Below are 20,169 nucleotides of genomic sequence, written 5' to 3' on the forward strand. Positions count from 1 at the left end.
CTCTTTCCTAACCTCTATTTATATGCACACCACCATAGTGCTTATTACCAATCGAACAAAATATTTGACTTTAGCCCCTTCAATCACTTCTTCACTCTTCAAATTCCTTCAATTATCTACCACTAATTTCGGCCATGCATATTAATTGGAATTCAAACATATTATCAACACTTTTTTTTCTCCATATAATATTATTACTCAACAAATTTTAATATATTTCTTTTTAAAATATGAAAAAAATATATACAATTTTATTATAAAAACTTTAATTGTAAGTAATAATATTTTAAGAACTAACTGAATAGTATAATATTGATATTCAGAAAACTAATAGTAGTAATTTCTTCATACTAGTCTTCACGAAGGAAACTTCCTAAAACCTCATTAGGTCACATATTCAATTTCAGTCTTCTGTGTATTGGGAAGTCTATTTAATTAAATGGCCTTGTATCCCTTGGAATAGGTCAGAACTTAGATGCCACGTTTTATATTCCATTATCACACATTTTATTATTTACAAATGTTAAATTTATTTTTGAAATAATTAGTGGCTGCTGGAAAAGGAGAACCATCTTATAGAAAATATTGGACCTATTGTACTTTTAATACTAAACCTACTTTTTTTTTTATACAAAATTATTTTCATTTTATTTGTATACTCCAATATGAATTTTAGTTAGAATTATTTAAAGAGATAAATAATGCATTAACACCTAGTTTTAAAGATAAAAAATAATTAATTATTATAATGACTAATTTAATATTAATTTATACACTAAAATTAATTAGTATTTAAAATATTTTTTATTATAAATAAAAAGTTAGAATTAAATCATAAATTGAAATTTAAATTGATCTCTAATATTAGCTATCAAAATCTTAGTTACAAAAATAATTAGTGTCTAAATTAATTTCTAATTAAAAATCTACAATTGTTTAAAATTTGTCTTTTTGTTTCTTTTAATTTGGAAAAGGAATATTTTGGCGTGGATTATAAACTATCTATAAAATGATACCAAATAATATTATCAATGTTGGTAGTGTTCACCTTTATACATGTTTTAGTTCTACCTTCATATTTATACCTATTTATAATATATACGAAATATATTTTTACTCTTTTTTAGAGAGAGAGAGAGAGATTTGGAAGTCATTTTAGTACATAAAAATATTTTATTTTCAAATCTTTTTTTTAATGAATTTATGAAGATAAGTGATATATGTGTTTTTTTTAATTTTAAAAATTTAATATATTAAAATTAATATATTTTAAAAATACAGTAGAAGAGTAACATAAAAAATCTAGTAGAAAATTTGAATTTGAGTTAAGTTTAGATAATTTTTAAAAGATAGTATTATATGTGGTTTAAAAGAAAAAAGTAAAAAAGAATTAAAAAATGGTACTTTTTAGCTTCTGACTGACAAATAATATGCCTTACCCCTTACACAATTCTACGTATTATTTGTTGTTTAAAAGAAAGAAAAAAAAATAAAAGGGTGACTCTTGAAAGAAGAGAAAGAATGACTGACTGCTTTAAATAATTATCATCATAGAACGTCGAATTGAATGAGGTTTTGACATTCTACAATTTCATTTAGAAAAATGACACCGGTTATTTTTAACATTGGTTATTCAGTAGTTGAACGTTGAACACATCACATTATACGCTATTTTTGCACTAGTGAAATATTACTTTTTAATTTCATTGTTTTAATTTATTTTCTTTTCTTTGTATGAAATATCTTTATGAAATTATTGATATTGTGTGTAGAATATATATATATATATATATATATATATATATATATATATATATGAGATTGTTTTTATCATTTTAAAAGTATAGTGAAAAAGAGTTTCATAAAATAACTTCCAAGACTGTTATAGAAAATACTTTTCAAAAATGTCTTTAGGAAGTACAATTTAAGATTCTAGTTTGAAAAAGGTTTTAGAAAAAGTTTTTTTTTCATACACTATCTTAATATAAAAAAAATGTTATTTTTTTTGTTTTTAATATTTTAAAAGAAGAATGTTAATTTGAAAAGTATGTTATGAAATTAGATGGTAGTTACATATGCATTGAATATATATGTGACGTATTAAGAGGTTTTATAAGAAACGTCTGATTGAGGCTAATTGACTAGGTTTTGTCACTGTTAACATAATGAATAGACGGTGGAATTCAAAGGTAAAATTTTGAACATTCAATTAAGTAATTGATGGTGCAAAAGTCAATTCATTATGTGCCATAAAAAATTGTAGGTTTTACATGCATATTTGAGAGAGGTAAAAAAGATGTAACATGTAAAAGGTGGAAGTTCATGAAGAGAAACATCATCCATCTGCTACATAAAAAAAATAATTTTAATTTCGTTAAATTTATAACTTTATTAATAATTAAATATATATTTCATCTTTAATAATTATCATATGTACTCTAACATCCCAAAATACAGTAATCACCATATAATAGAATTAATTACATTAAACAGTTAAACAATGCAGTCTTACACTAGACTCAAGGTTCAAAAGCCAAAAGGCTTAATTACAGAATTCCATACAGTAATTCAGTACTACTAGAAATTCAGAACGAACGGTTTTACAAAATTAACTAACCGAACGTTCAAAAACTAAAACAACTAAACTCTAAAATGAACGAACGCTCTAGGGTTCAGCTTTAACCTCCACGTCTACTAGGTTCTCTTCTTCAATAACGTCCTCCAAAGTAGCCTCGCCTTCTGCTCACATCCACACGGATGATCATTGCAACGACAGGACGAACGTACAAAGACAACAGACAACACAAGGAAAAACGAAAGGGTAAGCTTATGTAATTTAATCCATACATCAACATATAAAATAAACATTTCAATCCACACAAACATATAGTTCAACATATAACATCATACGAATTATATTACTAGACAGACCGTTCGGACTGTATGAATCTGTGTAGCTACAGGCGTCCTTGCACCCGAGTGATGTAGTAACTGGGATACACTCAACAGCTGCCACTCGAGGTTAGCCCTATCCAAAGTACCCCTAAGGACTAGGACCTCTTGCCGTTCCCACACATGACCTACCCCCTCTACGTGACGATGAGTACTCACGGAACATCAGGATGGACTGCCAGCATTAGCATAACCACAGTCATACTTTACCAAATCCAATATTCAATATATATGAGTCGTTCCTCCCTGGAACGCTCGTCCAAAATCCATAATCGTATAATCATTCCATATCATGTTCACCCTTTAAAATCTTATACTTCCTTATCATTTTCATCTTTAGTTTAAAAAGGCATAAAATAACGAACGTTCATCCCTCTGAAGAACGAGGACGGACGATAAGAAAATGGACTGAATGAACTAAGAAAACTGTAACGGACGTTATTTTCTACTCGGGTCAGTTAAATGAACTGACTCGTTTGGGTTTACACTGGTACTTAAACAAATTTCATTATAGAGACCTTATACCGAATCCAACTTAAGAAGGAGAACCAAGAATATTAAGAACGATCTTTGAAGTAAATCACATACGGTAGACCAATGCTAGTAAATAACCGAACGTGAAGAAAAAGGGAAATATTATTACAGTTAGACGAACGTTATTTTTTTCAAGGTTGATCACACAATAATACGAGCGCTAGGTATAAGACCGAGCACTACTTAGGACGAACGCCAGGTAGATGACCGAGCGTTACTAATTTTAAAGTATAAAGGTATAATGTATTATTATTTAATTTTAGATATATGGGTACCACTAGGCTAAGCCGATCGCTCAAACCTAGTATTTCACAGGACGTTCGTTCTCGATCAGAATTCTTTCCAAATGAAATAGTTCCTTTTTAGGCATTTTACTAGAAAACCGAACGGTATAAGACCGTACGATAACGAACGTATATTATCATAGTGAGGATTTCATATTTCAGATTTTCATCTATTTCAAATCTCAAGTTTCAACATATCATCTCATACTTTATAACTTCATCTCAATATTAATTTACAAACTTTATATGATTCACATTAATCATTCATACTTATCAACCATCAGCATACATATCAACCAACGCATACCATATTCATTCATTATAACAGCAATCGTTCATACATAATCAATCAGCATTTATCTCATACATTCAGTCAATATCGGACGTTCATAAAACATACAGTATCAATTAAATCAAATAAGCTTCCCTTACCCGGATTTGAGACTGAATCGTTATATACGTAAGAAGTGTGGCTCGACCAGCTAACGTTTTCCCCTTTAACAGTCACTTAACTCTTCCAATCAAATCTATCTACAAGAAAGTTGAGGTACTTAGACTACACACTAGCATGCAGCCAAAACTTAGTTTTTCAGGAAACCTAAGAACGAACTACTAAGGGAGAAACTTACCAGTTTCAGCTTCTGAAACTGTTCGGTCCAACTTGTAGCTCACAGCTCAGAGAACGCTCCTACGGTTTCTGAAAGTTGATCGGAGAAGAGGGTGGTGAGTTACAGTAGAGAGAAGATGGGATTGTTCTAGAGAGAAGAAGGAGAATTCGAAAGATCAGGGTCTTTGGAGAAGATGAGTGCATGCAGAGACTGACGCGGACTTCAGAAAAATCAGTTTTGTTTAAAAACCAACGTCCGTTCTCCTGCTGACACCTGCATCCCACTTACTAATTTTCGAACCTTCCATACTCGACACCTGGCATTAGCGCAGAGGGGTTTGGGTGCGTTTTAATTACTTTGAGCAAGTGACGTGTGGTGTATTAATTATGATTTGACAGATGGTTTGCAGTGTTAAATTTCCAAGGTCTTACATTCCCCCTAACTACAAAAATTTTCGCCCTCGAAAATTAAGACTTACCCGGAAATAAGTGGGGGTACAAGTCCTTCATAGCATTCTCCACTTCCCACGTTGAGTCACCAGTCTTTGCGTCCCACACCATCTTCACTAGGCGAACGTCTTTTCCTTTGTAGTACTTGGTGCGGCTGTCTTCCACACGAACTGGTTGCAACTCCAACGTTCGGTCTTGGCGAAGTTGAACGTCTTCCAACTCCAATATATGAGAAGGGTTGGCTATGTACTTCCGGAGTTGGGAAACGTGGAAGACTGGGTGAAGGTTCGACAGTTGAGGTGGTAAAGCCAGCTCATATGCCACTAGTCCGATCTTTCTCATAATTTGGTACGGTCCGACGAACTTGGGGGATAGCTTCTTTGGACGAACGGCTCTGCCTACTCCAGTGATCGGGTTGAGTCGAAGAAAAACATGATCTCCTGCAGCGAACTCCAAAGGCCTTCTTCTTTTATCTGCATAGGACTTCTGCCTGCTAAGTGACGTCTTCAACCTCTCTTGTATTAGCCTCACCTTCTCGGTCGTTTGCTGGATAAGTTCGGGTCTAGTTAACACGTTTTCTCCTTCTTGGAACCAACAAAGTGGCGTTCGGCACTTCCTACCATAGAGAGCTTCAAACGGCGCAATTCTGATGCTAGACTGAAAGCTGTTGTTGTAAGTGAATTCCACTAGCGGTAAGACTTCATCCCAAGCGCCTAAGTGATCTAGGACGCACGTCCTCAGTAAATCTTCAAGCGTCTGGATTGTCCTCTCAGACTGGCCGTCCGTTTGAGGATGATAAGCTGAACTCATCTGCAACTTGCTTCCCAATTCACCTTGCAAAGATTGCCAAAACCGAGATGTGAATCTCGTGTCTCGGTCAGAAATGATGCTCGAAGGGACTCCATGCAAACGAACGATTTCCTTGATATAAAGCTGGGCTAAATTTGTCATCGACATCTTCAGATTGACTGCCAAGAAGTGGGCGCTCTTCGTTAGCCGATCCACAATCACCCATATTGAATCATGCTTTCTGACCGTGCGTGGTAGGTGGGTCACGAAATCCATGGAAATGTTGTCCCACTTCCATTCAGGAATCTCCAACTGCTGAAGCAAACCGCCTGGTCTCTGGTGTTCAGCCTTCGCTCGTTGACAAGTCAGACATGATGCCACAAAACGAGAGACATCATTCTTCATTCCAGGCCACCAGAATGATTGTCGGAGGTCTTGATACATCTTAGTCATACCAGGGTGTATGTTAAGACGACTGTGATGCCCTTCCTCCAAAACAATCTGCTTCAGATCTCCATCGTTTGGAACGCACGTCCTACCCATATAACGTAATAGACCGTCCGTTCCAGTATTGAATCCTTTAGCTTGATCCAAACCGAGCGTACTCAAAATCCTCACCAGTTCTTCGTCTTCTCGCTGCTTCATTTTGATCCAGTCAAAGACATTGCTAGATAGTCTAAGGTTACAGCATTTGATGCTGTTCGGTTCCAATTCGAACTGCAACCTTAGATCTCTAAAGCTCTCAACCAAACTGAGTTCCTTCACCATCATAACCGAGACATGAACTACCTTCCTGCTTAGGGCGTCCGCTACTACATTAGCCTTCCCAGGATGATACAGCAATTCAAACTCATAATCTTTTAAGAACTCTAACCAACGCCGCTGCCTCATGTTCAACTCCTTCTGATCAAATAAGTACTTGAGGCTCTTGTGGTCACTAAAGACTTGGAATGTGGATCCGTACAAGTAATGCCTCCAAATCTTCAGTGCGAAAACGACCGCTGCCAATTCCAGGTCGTGCGTTGGATAATTTCTCTCGTGAATCTTCAATTGACGAGACGCGTACGCTACCGCTCGCTTCTCTTGCATCAGCACACAACCCAAACCTTGGTGAGAAGCATCGCAGTATACGTCGAACGGTTTGGCTGTGTCTGGAATAATCAAAACTGGAGCGCTCGTCAATTTCACTTTCAACTCCTGGAAGCTCGCTTCACACCGATCGGTCCATGCAAACGGCTGATCTTTCCGGGTCAACTGAGTTAGCGGAGCCACTATCTTAGCAAATCCTTCAATAAAACGTCTGTAGTAGCCCGCAAGCCCCACAAAGCTACGAACCTCAGTGACCGAACGGGGACTCTCCCATTCCAAAACCGCTCGTACCTTAGCTGGGTCTACCGAGATACCTCCAGCCGATACCACGTGCCCCAAAAACTGAACTTCCTTCATCCAGAACTCACATTTTGATAACTTGGCGTACAACTCCTTCTCCCTCAGTACGCCAAGTACAATTCTCAAGTGTTCTTCATGTTCGTTCTGGGTCTTGGAGTAGATGAGAATATCATCTATGAAGACGACCACAAACTTGTCGAAGTACGGCCTGAAGATGCGATTCATATATTCCATGAACACTGCTGGGGCGTTCGTTACTCCAAATGGCATCACCACGTACTCATAGTGTCCGTAACGAGATCTGAAGGCAGTCTTCTGGATGTCTTCCTCCTTAACTTTGATTTGGTGATATCCAGATCGCAAATCAATTTTTGAGAACACTGTGGCCCCATGCAGTTGATCCAACAAATCATCTATCCTTGGCAATGGGTACTTGTTCTTGATGGTCAGCTTATTTAATTGCCTGTAATCTATACACAACCGAGAGCTGCCATCTTTCTTCTTCACCAAAAGAACCGGCGCTCCCCAGGGTGATACGCTCGGTCTGATGAATTGCTTATCCATCAATTCTTCAATCTACGCTTTGAGTTCAACCAATTCAGCTGGTAACATCCTATATGGTTGAACAGAGATAGGTGCTGCCGTCGTCACCAAATCAATGGTGAATTCAACTTCACGAGGAGGGGGAAATCCAGGTATTTCTTCCGGAAAGACATCCGGGAATTCATCCACAACCGATCATACGTTACTATTACTGTTGCACGATCGTTCTAAGTTCACTTCTCCCATCTCTTTGTCTGCGTGCGTCATAATCAGGAAACAGCTGACGCCTTCCATAATGTCTTCTTTCAGTTGGCCGAGCGTTACTGATAATTCTTCCTCTTCTTCATCCAGAAAAATTAAAACCTTCTTACCACAGTCTATGAGAATGCGATTGATAGCCAACCAATCCATTCCTAAAATCACTTCTAATTCCTTCAAAGGTAAACAGATCAAGTTCACCTTATAACTACGCCCCTCAACCACAATAGGACATCTAATGCATACAGTAGACGTCCTAATCTCTCCAGCCGCTGGGGTTGACACCACCAAGTCGAACTGCATCTCCCTCTCAATTATTCCCAATTTTTCAACACACGCCTTCAAGATGAAGGAGTGAGTCGCCCCATAATCAAACAGCACACGACATGATATTCCATACAGCAAGCATTCACCAGTGATAAGATTACCTGAGCTTGCTGCTTCCGCTCCAGTTATAGCATACACTCGTCCCACTGCTTGAGTTATGCCACCTCTCGGTTGATTCCTTCCAGCATTTGGTGGCATCATCACTGCACGTCCACCCATGTTGCACTCGTTCTCCAAGTGCCCATTCCGTCCACAACGGGTGCAGTGTTTTCCTTCCACCAGCTGAGGACATGAAGAACGATAGTGTGGTCCTCCACACTGGAAACAAGTAACGTTTCCGTGCTGCCCAAACTGTCCGGCAGGAATCAATGCTTGAGACCCGCTTGCATTAGATGGTTGATTGCGACGAACGTAAGGGGTTCTCCTCTGATTAACACTGCCCCTGGACACGATCGGTCCCCTAATCACCTGTTGTTGCTTCTTCTGTCGTTCTGCTTCTGCCATATTCTTCTCTAATACCTTGGCCCTCTCAACCATAGCAGGAAACGACCGGATGCATAAGCTGGAAATCAAAACCTTCAGATCACTCCGCAGACCGTTCTCAAACTTCCTACACTGCCACTTTTCACTGGTGGCCATCGTATTGAATCTGACAAGGTGTTTGAACTTGTTGGTGTATTCAGAAACGGACATCCCACCTTGAACCAGCTGCAGAAACTCCACTTCCTTGGCAAAGCGGACGTTGTCTAGGAAGTACTCTTCATAAAACTTGCTCCGAAATACTTCCCATGTGATGGGATTTTGGGCGTCCGTCAGGATAGCTCTCATGCTCGCCCACCAGTGGCTTGCTTCTCCAGTTAGTAGGTATTCTGTGAATGCCAACCTGTTCTCATCCGGGCATCTCTTGGCGTTGAAAATCCTCTCGATGTCTCTTAGCCACTGATCTGCCTCATCAGGGAGGCACTTTCCACTAAACTTAGTTGGGTGATGTTGAAGGAAGCTTTCCAAGCTCCACTCAGCCTGATGGGTAGCGTTAGAAGAGGACGCTCCCGATGTATTCCTAGTGGCTGCAATAATCTCCATCAGTTACCTCTGTGCAGCTTCAGAGTTGGCGCGAGCGGCCTCCAAACTCTGTAGGGCAGCTGCGTTCTGTTCCATTAGTGTAGCGTTCTGTTGTTATAGCCTATCTATCACCGATTCCAACAACCTAGTGTTGTTGGGCACATCAGGTTCATTGGGCTGTGGTGGAGCAGGGAGTCTAGGTGCCATTTGTCCTCTGGGAAACAGAGAAAAACGAGCGTTAGTCATGTTCAAAGAGTTGAAAAATAACTCATTAAACACACATTAAGCACACAGCAAAAACATAGTACACTCATAACGTACAGTGTCCTTAAAAGAACAAAACTGCTCTGATACCACTAATGTAACATCCCAAAATACAGTAATCACCATATAATAGAATTAATTACATTAAACAGTTAAACAATGCAGTCTAACACTAGACTCAAGGTTCAAAAGTCAAAAGGCTTAATTACAAAATTCCATACAGTAATTCAGTACTACTAGAAATTCAGAACGAACGGTTTTACAAAATTAACTAACCGAACGTTCAAAAACTAAAACAACTAAACTCTAAAATGAACGAACGCTCTAGGGTTCAGCTTTAACCTCCACGTCTACTAGGTTCTCTTCTTCAATAACGTCCTCCAAAGTAGCCTCGCCTTCTGCTCACATCCACACGGATGATCATTGCAACGACAGGACGAACGTACAAAGACAACAGACAACACAAGGAAAAACGAAAGGGTAAGCTTATGTAATTTAATCCATACATCAACATATAAAATAAACATTTCAATCCACACAAACATATAGTTCAACATATAACATCATACGAATTATATTACTAGACAGACCGTCCGGACTGTATGAATCTGTGTAGTTACAGGCGTCCTTGCATCCGAGTGATGTAGTAACTGGGATACACTCAATAGCTGCCACTCGAGGTTAGCCCTATCCAAAGTACCCCTAAGGACTAGGACTTCCTGCCGTTCCCACACATGACCTACCCCCTCTACGTGAGGATGAGTACTCACGGAACATCAGGATGGACTGCCAGCATTAGCATAACCACAGTCATACTTTACCAAATCCAATATTCAATATATATGAGTCGTTCCTCCCTGGAACGCTCGTCCAAAATCCATAATCGTATAATCATTCCATATCATGTTCACCCTTTAAAATCTTATACTTCCTTATCATTTTCATCTTTAGTTTAAAAAGGCATAAAATAACGAACGTTCATCCCTCTGAAGAACGAGGACGGACGATAAGAAAATGGACTGAATGAACTAAGAAAACTGTAACGGACGTTATTTTCTACTCGGGTCAGTTAAATGAACTGACTCGTTTGGGTTTACACTGGTACTTAAACAAATTTCATTATAGAGACCTTATACCGAATCCAACTTAAGAAGGAGAGCCAAGAATATTAAGAACGATCTTTGAAGTAAATCACATACGGTAGACCAATGCCAGTAAATGACCGAACGTGAAGAAAAAGGGAAATATTATTACAGTTAGACGAACGTTATTTTTTTCAAGGTTGATCACACAATAATACGAGCGCTAGGTATAAGACCGAGCACTACTTAGGACAAACGCTAGGAAGATGACCGAGCGTTACTAATTTTAAAGTATAAAGGTATAATGTATTATTATTTAATTTTAGATATACGGGTACCACTAGGCTAAGCCGATCGCTCAAACCTAGTATTTCACAGGACGTTCGTTCTCGATCAGAATTCTTTCAAAATGAAATAGTTCCTTTTTAGGCATTTTACTAGAAAACCGAACGGTATAAGACCGTACGATAACGAACGTATATTATCATAGTGAGGATTTCATATTTCAGATTTTCATCTATTTCAAATCTCAAGTTTCAACATATCATCTCATACTTTATAACTTCATCTCAATATCAATTTACAAACTTTATATGATTCACATTAATCATTCATACTTATCAACCATCAGCATACATATCAACCAACGCATACCATATTCATTCATTATAACAGCGATCGTTCATACATAATCAATCAGCATTTATCTCATACATTCAGTCAATATCGGACGTTCATAAAACATACAGTATCAATTAAATCAAATAAGCTTCCCTTACCCGGATTTGAGACTGAATCGTTCTATACGTAAGAAGTGTGGCTCGACCAGCTAACGTTTTCCCCCTTAACAGTCACTTAACTCTTCCAATCAAATCTATCTACAAGAAAGTTGAGGTACTTAGACTACACACTAGCATGCAGCCAAAACTTAGTTTTTCAGGAAACCTAAGAACGAACTACTAAGGGAGAAACTTACCAGTTTCAGCTTCTGAAACTGTTCGGTTCAACTTGTAGCTCACAGCTCAGAGAACGCTCCTACGGTTTCTGAAAGTTGATCGGAGAAGAGGGTGGTGAGTTACAGTAGAGAGAAGATGGGATTGTTCTAGAGAGAAGAAGGAGAATTCGAAAGATCAGGGTCTTTGGAGAAGATGAGTGCATGCAGAGAGTGACGCGGACTTCAGAAAAATCAGTTTTGTTTAAAAACCAACGTCCGTTCTCCTGCTGACACCTGCATCCCACTTACTGATTTTCGAACCTTCCATACTCGACACCTGGGTTTAGCGCAGAGGGGTTTGGATGCGTTTTAATTACTTTGAACAAGTGACGTGTGGTGTATTAATTATGATTTGACAGATGGTTTGCAGTGTTAAATTTCCAAGGTCTTACATGTACTATAGGAATAATTACTATTAATGCACAATTAATCTTTAGAATTGTTTTTGTCCTTTGTAAATTTAAAATAAAAAATTATTTATATATTAATAGTAATTTATCTTTTATTAAACATATGTAATAGTTATTAAAAACAAACTATATGTTCAATTATCTTGATTAATAATGAAATTTAAACAAAATTAGTAGAATTAAAGTTTTTTATTAAGATTGTAATTTTATTATTATTATACTAAAAATAAAATATTTCAATATTTATGGTACTGAATTAACTATTTACTTGAGAATTTTTTGACGTAACATGTTTTTTTATTCATTATATTTTGTGGATAGTGTGGATGTTTTAATTTTTAAATATAAAACTTAATTTTCATCTACTCTATTTTTTAAAATATATAATATAATTTAAAATAAATTTATTTTTCGTTTTAAAAATGATAGTTTTATTTTTAAGTGGGATGACATGTTTTTACAAATCCATATGGTATATCGATATATTCTTAGATTAATAAATGGTTGAGGATATAGTGAAATGCAACATATCATCTCATAATACAAGATGACTTAAACGGAGAAACTACAAGTTAAACAATTTTTAACGAAAAACTAATTTTACAAAACATTAATAAACAAAAGATGGAAATATATTTTTAAATAATTTTTATATTTAATTTAATTTTTAATAATTCAATTAATACATTTATAGATTTGAAGGGAAAATTCTCTTTACAATCTTTAATGTTTAAGAAAGATTGAATCAAACTTACAATTAGACAGTGAGTCCAAATAAACGAAGAGAATATTAAAGGAATACCTTTTTTATCTTCTAATAAAGAAGATTAAAGAAAAATGGATTGTTTCTTCCAAATGTAGTTTTTAATGAACTTCTGTTGTGTTTTTTTAAATATATGGTTAATGTTTTTTATTTATTTATATAATTTCTTACAATTGTGTGATGTTAGTGCAACTTTATTATCGTGACATCCATTAAATATTTTGTTTAACATATGATATTGATAACTACAAATAAAAAATTTGTAATATTGATTGTACATAGTCTTTTGCTGATGCTTTTTCATAATGCGTAACTATTCTTCTATTATAATCACTCAAGTTTTCATATATTGAAAATTAATTTATTGTGCAAAATGCATGCAACTTAAAATTATCTTCACACAACATATGTCAAAGACATCGAATCATGTTTCACGCAACAACCTTTATATCATCAATCAAGGGATTGAGTTAGACATATATCATTTCTTGATTATTGGGATCATGAAAGAATCATAGATAACTATATTTTCTCTTCATGCATAACCAATGAGACAGACTATAAATGATGAATAAAATTAGACATGAATAAAATTAGACATGAATAAAATTAGACATGAACTATGTTTACTACATAAGTTACCTTAAGAATTAATGTCATATATATGTAATCCAATTCTCAAGTTTCTTAGCTTTACATACACTAAAATTCTAGAAATGAATCTTCAATATTCTTCCACTACGAAGAATCAACTAATGTCAAAGAAGTTTGATATGTAATGCCTCAATTTTGAGAGCCACTTAAGCATAACAAATAAGAATTTTCGAAAACAACTTAAATAAAATTGTGAAGTAAAATTTAGGCTTAATACCCTATTTTGTTCCCAGTTTCGCTCGACAATGTCAAATTAGTCCATCCTTTAAAAAGTGCGTCAATTACGTCCTTACTTAATAAAATTTATATCAATGAAATCTCTTCCGTTAAATCCGTACAAACGGTGTTAATTATTTTTCTCTCTCTTCTATTAACGCTGTTTGTACGGATTTAACCTTCATAGGGTATTAAGCCTAAAATTTAATTATTACAAATAACCTTCATAGTCAAAAGTTTTGTCATAATCCAAAGTAATATAAAGTGTTAAATACACTGATTAAAACATACAACCATGAAACTTTTTTTCTTCAAATCCCCATAGCTAATTCCCTTCTCACGTAGCCAACTCAGATCCATAAGCCCCTACCACTACAAAAAAGAAGGGCATTACCGAAGGCCAAAAGCCCTCGGAAAAAGCCAAAAGCCGTCGGAAAAGGGTATTTACAGACGGCTTATCGACGACCAATGAGCCCTCGGTAAATCCCTTGTCACTAAAACAATCCTGCTTTAGTATAATGACAATGCTTAACACCCCTCCATCCTTTTATTTTTTGACCTTTTCTGGAACCTTTTTAATCATTTCACATTTACTTTGTTGAAAAGTTAAAGCACTCTCTCAACCATATAAAAACAAAGCATGCAAATTAACACATGAGCTAAGGCAGCTGAATTTGGTTTTGGACATCTCACTCATATCATTTCTCATCATTACGGCAAGAACAATGATTACTGCCAACACTTCCCAAAACATGAAAATTACACAAACATAACTCTAAATTATGGAGACCTCAAAATAGAACAACCAAAGCATAAATAAAACAAGAGTAATTCATGATAGGGGTGAGTGGGTAAGGAAGGGTGTTGATGCTGGTTTTGGACCCAATCCAAACCATCATTAATTATCTTGGGACGGCCTACTCCATAATCATTTTCCAGACCCTAAACTCAAAGCCCCCATTATTGTTCCTCTCCTCTTCTCTCCCATTACAACCACTTTTATTCCCACTCTACCCTCCCCATACACGTTTTTCCTTGTTTTCTTCTGTCTTAAACAAGATTACTTTCTTACCAAATTGCCATGTATTTGTTTCTGTTCAATTGGACATAAAATTCAAGAGTGATATCTAAACATACTTGTATGTAATCTAGAATAAATATATATGTACCAATCATGTCAAACTATAGTTGGTGGCAAATGTGAATCCTGACCAACGTTTCAGTGTTCAAAGAAGAAATAACGTACCTTAAAAAAATAGAAAAGCAAAATGAAAGGTAGAGGGGCACGTCCCCCCCCCCCCACTCTCTCTCTTTTTCTTATTTATTTATGTTTTTATTTTTATCCTTTGTGTGTCTGTGTGACTCTATGCTCTTCCTCTCTCTCTTCTGTGTTTTTTCCTCTATAAATTAACACCCTTTGTTCCCTTTGTCCCCCACTTCCACACACTAAACTCACCCTTTTCACACTGCTACTCCTTCCACAATCCAGACTCTGCTTCCTCCACCACCCAAACCACCCTCCTTCAACAACACTTTTAAATCATTCAATCAATATCAAACTTCATTTGTAATAAACACTTTTAAATAATTAAAAATAACATAAGTTTTGCAGCCATACAATTGATATAATTAATGACAAATAAAAAGTACAAAATCAATTATCTTAGTTAGTAACCACTTTGGTTTCTTAAATTCTTTTAAAAGGAAAGAATTTTATTCATTTTATAACACTCTTGATTCTGAAATACTTTACAATCTCAGTACATGAGGAAAGAATGGATAATATTAACAGAATCAGGGTTGTAAGACCCACAGAAAAATAAAAATAATTTTTATATGTTGTGGTTTTGAATAATTAATTATGGTGTGAAAAATGTATAGTGAAAGTTGTTAGACCCAAATTAATTGTGATAAGATGTGTTATTTCATTTTGTTGCTTAATTAATAAAAATTTATTGTTATATGATAATAATATGATGTTAAAATATTGAATATATGATTTTAATATTTTATTTTAATCTATTGTATAGCTAGGGTATATATATCAATATTTTGTCAAGTTAGAATATACATATAGTATATGAGTTTTCTATAGTAAAAATACTCATTATTTTGAGTAATGAAAATATACCATATTAATTTTCTCTCTTCCATAATGAGACTTTATCTTCTTTTTCCCACACACTCATGATTCATTTCTTTTCACCTAACAACTTTGAAATGTTGACTCCACTCAAAACTTCTACCCAATGAAACCAAATAGGACAAACTTACAAAAGTAGAAATGATGGTGCGGTAATCATTAAGCATAGACTAAGGGGGAGTGGTTTCTTTGTGGTAGGAACCATCAAACACTAAGGTAGGCTGCTGATTTTCAAGGTTAAATACATGGTTTCTTACCTTAATAAAACAAAAAGAACACAAACTAAAACTTAGGAGAGATTGTTGTTGGAAGTAAGCAAAGGAGGAAGCTTGAGATTTAAAGCACCAAGAGTTGGAAAATCTTCATTGGAAAAGAGGTAGGGGAGCTAATCCTTTCTTGTTATGATCATGAATATGAGTATGAATATGTTAAATTTTGGTAATGGTAGCTATCTATTGACTTGTGTAAATTTGGTTTTCACGATTATAATTTCTTATTTTCGAGTTACTGTGGTGAAAAATTTCTATTAATTATTTTCACCGTTGGATTTAGCTAAAACTTTAATATGTGAATCCTAAGACCTATTACTACACCTTGACCGTTCGGATTTGAAAATAGAAGTCTGTAGTCGGAGAAATAAATCCTGCATGTTTGAGTAAATTAGTTACCCCTGCAGTTCTGTTACTGAGTTGTCTCGGTAAAATATAGATTCTAACCTATTTAACCGTTAGATCAACCTCAAAATTTGATATATGATTCTTAGGACATATTACTACAATTTGACCGATCGGATTTGTAATTGAAGATCTATGTTTAGAGAAAGAAATTTTGAAAGGTTGAAACAATCGGATGAATACTGTAATTCTGTTCTTAAGTTATCATGGTAAAAATTTCATATATATTTCATTTACCGTTAGATTGAGCCCAAACTTTAGTATGTAGTTCATAAGACATATTAAGTGATCTTGACTGTTCAGATTTGGAATTAGATGTCTGTGCTTAGAGGAATTCATTCCGCATTTTGAGTTTAACCGTGAACCACTTAAATTTCTGTCTCTGAGTTACCTCGGTAAAACCTCCATATCTACCTAGTTAACCGTTGGATTACCCTGAAATTTTAATATGTTGTTCCTAAAAGATAGTGACATACTGTGACCGTTCGGTGTTTAGATCGGAGATACAGATTTAGAGATATTAATTTCGTATTTTCTCAGGGATCTTAATATTGCTTAATTTATGTTTTTGGATCATTTACACAAAAATTATGATTTCCGCCTCATTAACCATTGGATTGGACTAAAACTTTTACCGTATGAGTTAAACATGCTGGTTATTAGTTTGATTGGTTCAGATCTGTAATTAATGATATGAGTGAAGAATAATCTTTTCACGAAATAGTAAATTTATTTGTATTGGGTAAAAACTTGGATAACTATATTCTTAAATTGTATGTGTAGTTGTATTTTGGAGATTGGAGGATGAGTAATATAATATAATCTATATTATAAAATTTAATTATATTGAACATTCTGAGTTGTAATAATTATTTGAGTTAAATCATGAATTGTAAATAAGTTGATGGTAAATTTGGATGGGTAGTATAGGCATTATTGCCATAATTGTAAATCTGAATTTTTATTTATTTTCCTACGACTTTGGTAAGTCAAGAGGGGAAAGGTTTGAAGCCGGACACTACTTTGGTAAGTAGGTGGGAAAATGAGAGGTGAATTTAATATAAACCGTACTACTTTGGTAAGTAGGCTGAATATTACCTTGTTGTGCTACTTTGGTAAGTAGACAATATCACCTTATTGTGCTACTTTGTTAAGTAGACAATATCACCTCATTGTACTACTTTGGTAAGTAGACAATATTACCATGTTGTGCTACTTTGGTAAGTAGACGATATCACCTTATTGTGCTACTTTGGTAAGTAGACAATATCACTTTGTTGTACTACTTTGGTAAGTAGATAATAAAAAATCACCTTGTTAGATTACTTTGGTAAGTAATCAGTATATCATGGTTATACTACTTTGGTAAGTAGACAGAAGGATTGTTGACTGTTGTGCTTTGGTAAGTAGGCAGATTAATAATATGTTGTATTAACTCTAGTAAATCAACTAATGATTTTGACTGGAGAAATATTATAAAGTATCAGTGTAATAGTTGTTTTTTTTTTAGTATGTTTGAGATGCATGTATTGGACTGATTGCCACACTTGTGATGTTAGTAAGATTGTGGATGATGTATATTTCTTGAATCGATTAGCTCACCTTATTGTTTGTGTTTGTGTATGTGAATGCAATGATCGTATAATGTGTGATATTATACGGGAGCAGAAACTATTTCAGATGAATTAGCAGATGGTTCTGGACTTGCTTAGAAGATGAGAGATCTGTGGGGAAAAAGAGACATGGGGAATTTCTAAATAAATATGTTTGAAATTTCAAACTGTGTGGAATTTTAAATTTCAGAAGTTTATGAACTGTGTGAAATTTTATTTTAGAAGACTTGTGTTGTAATAAAGCACTTAATATTTTGTTGGTGTTGAAAATTGTTAAAGAAAAATTATATATGTATTTTTGTGGAAAATAAATTGTAACGCCTAAATCGGGGTGTTACAAGGGTCATGGCAAGATCATCTCCATTTAACAAGCTTCTGATGGTTCAATGTTTAAAGCAGAAGGGTAATGTGGTGCCAATCATAGGTGATGCCACAAATGACGCACCTGCTCTAAAAGATGTAGATATTGGACTTTCCAAGGGAGTAGAAGGCACTGAAGTGGAAAAGGAGAGCTTTGGCTTTAGCCACCGAGGAACCTACTAATGATCTCATGAAGATGCCACCTGTAGAGGTAGAGTTGAGCCACTGATAACTACACTTATGTGGAGGAACCTGATTTCACAGGCATTGTACCAGGTTATGGTACAACTGGTTTTAGAATTGAGGGGAAGATCAATCTTTCATGTTATTGAGAAGGTGAAGAACACGATTATCTTCAATTCTTTTGTCCTCTGCCAAGTGTTCAATGAGTTAAATGCAAGGGAACTAGAGAACACGAACATATTTAAGGGAGTTGGTAAGAATAGGTTGTTCATTGTAATTGTGAGCCTAATTATTGTTCTTCAGCTAGTGAAGGTTGAGTTTCTGAAAAAGATAGCCAATACTGAGAGATTGACTTGGGAGCAATGGGGTGTTTGTGTTAGCATTTGAGCTTTGTCTTGGACGATTGGTGTGCTGGTGAAGTGTAACCCACTTGTTCATAAGAAAAATTAGTACAAACCACTAAGTTATAATCTTCACCTACTCAATCTTCACCGGTTGCTTTTATTTTCCCTAAACTTCGGCTAAGGTTATTTGAACCTTCTCACTGGCAGGCCAATGCCTTGCCCCTCATTTCAATTACAAAATAAAAAACTTTCTCGAACAAACAACATCACACAGTGCTGCCACAAGAACATCAAACAGATTGAAGAGCAATTAAACTCAGAACGAATTTTTAAACGTACAACTTACCTCAACCAAGATAGCCCTAGACGATGGCAACCTTTGTAGAGCACGACAGCGACAAAAGCCCATAGTGGCCCCTCCAACGAAGTCCGTCGACCAAGTTCCTTTAACTTCAGAGCACACCGTGGTGAGGTCGCCAGAACACCGTCGTCACGTCGCAACACCAACCACCACCCTCGACCAGCCCCCTCGGAACAATTAATTTCGTCAACCACCATCCTCCTTACCGTCACTATCCTAACGTCGACACACCAATTGCAGTAAGAAAGGGGTTAACCTGCAGTTCTGAAGTGAGAGAGAAAAATTTGGGGGAGAGGTTCTGCGAAAACAAAAATTGGGAGAACAGAGAGGGAAATCCCAAATTTTCATTTCATTAGGTGGATCAATATACCGACAGCCTATGGAGCCTTCGGTAAACTTAAAAAGCCTTCGGTAATCAACCACTTACATGACCGTCGGTACATCCTTCGGTAAGTCAACTTTACCGAAGGCCCCAAAGGCCGTCAATATTATTCCTTTGAAAAATAACGCTTTTCCTGTAGTGTACATTCACATTTGTTCCATCGCAGTAACAACAAACCACCACAAAAAAACAAGTATGGGTGAGCTAACAAATTAAACAGCAAAACACCAATACAACACTTATATCTCAAATGTTAAGTTCTCACCACAATCCTATCACATCAAATAACATAAGCAAATAGTAAGACTATAACAAGCAATACCATGACCACCCAAACATTCCCTTATAAGAACTTGTGATCAACCCACTAGCTCTACACAACCTATTAATTAAAGGCAACTCGTGTCAATACCAACCATCTCTTAGGCTTTGTTTTTGAATTTTTTTGTTTTTGTTTCGGTTACAACAATTAGATAACTATATTTATAGTTATATATTATATTATATATAATAAATAAGACATCAAAGCCG

At 35.5% G+C, this 20,169-nt stretch overlaps 1 protein-coding gene and 1 long non-coding RNA gene across 2 annotated transcripts; one reads left to right on the forward strand and one right to left on the reverse strand.

The window, feature by feature from the left end:
• Positions 1–4,845: 4,845 nt before the first annotated feature.
• Positions 4,846–9,216, reverse strand: LOC148195978 (uncharacterized). The gene is made up of 7 exons (XM_088095339.1): positions 8,095–9,216; positions 7,920–7,980; positions 7,199–7,385; positions 6,688–7,105; positions 6,406–6,519; positions 6,072–6,252; positions 4,846–5,225 (listed from the first exon to the last, which is right to left on the reverse strand). The coding sequence occupies exons 1-7, from the start codon at positions 9,214–9,216 to the stop codon at positions 4,846–4,848; spliced, it is 2,463 nt and encodes an 820-aa protein (XP_087951465.1).
• A 6,774-nt stretch (positions 9,217–15,990) lies between these two features.
• LOC148195979 (uncharacterized) lies at positions 15,991–18,267 on the forward strand. The gene is made up of 2 exons (XR_015780674.1): positions 15,991–16,097; positions 18,064–18,267. It is a non-coding gene; the product is annotated as an uncharacterized LOC148195979 (long non-coding RNA).
• The last annotated feature ends 1,902 nt before the right edge of the window (positions 18,268–20,169 follow it).

The sequence above is a fragment of the Vigna umbellata genome, chromosome 7 (genome assembly GCF_029865625.1).
Source record: "Vigna umbellata cultivar VRB3 chromosome 7, Vumbellata_1.0, whole genome shotgun sequence".
NCBI lineage: Eukaryota > Viridiplantae > Streptophyta > Magnoliopsida > Fabales > Fabaceae > Vigna > Vigna umbellata.

What these genes read in the sequence shown, in the direction of transcription:
- LOC148195978 (XM_088095339.1), bottom strand. Translation starts at nt 9,216, where the DNA reads ATGGAGATTATTGCAGCCACTAGGAATACATCGGGAGCGTCCTCTTCT. An exon ending in TTCAGGCCGTACTTCGACAA is followed by an intron (nt 7,106 to 7,198) that starts GTTTGTGGTCGT and finishes TGGCGTACTGAG; the next exon opens with GGAGAAGGAGTTGTACGCCA. An exon ending in CGGACGCCCTAAGCAGGAAG is followed by an intron (nt 6,253 to 6,405) that starts GTAGTTCATGTC and finishes AAAATGAAGCAG; the next exon opens with CGAGAAGACGAAGAACTGGT.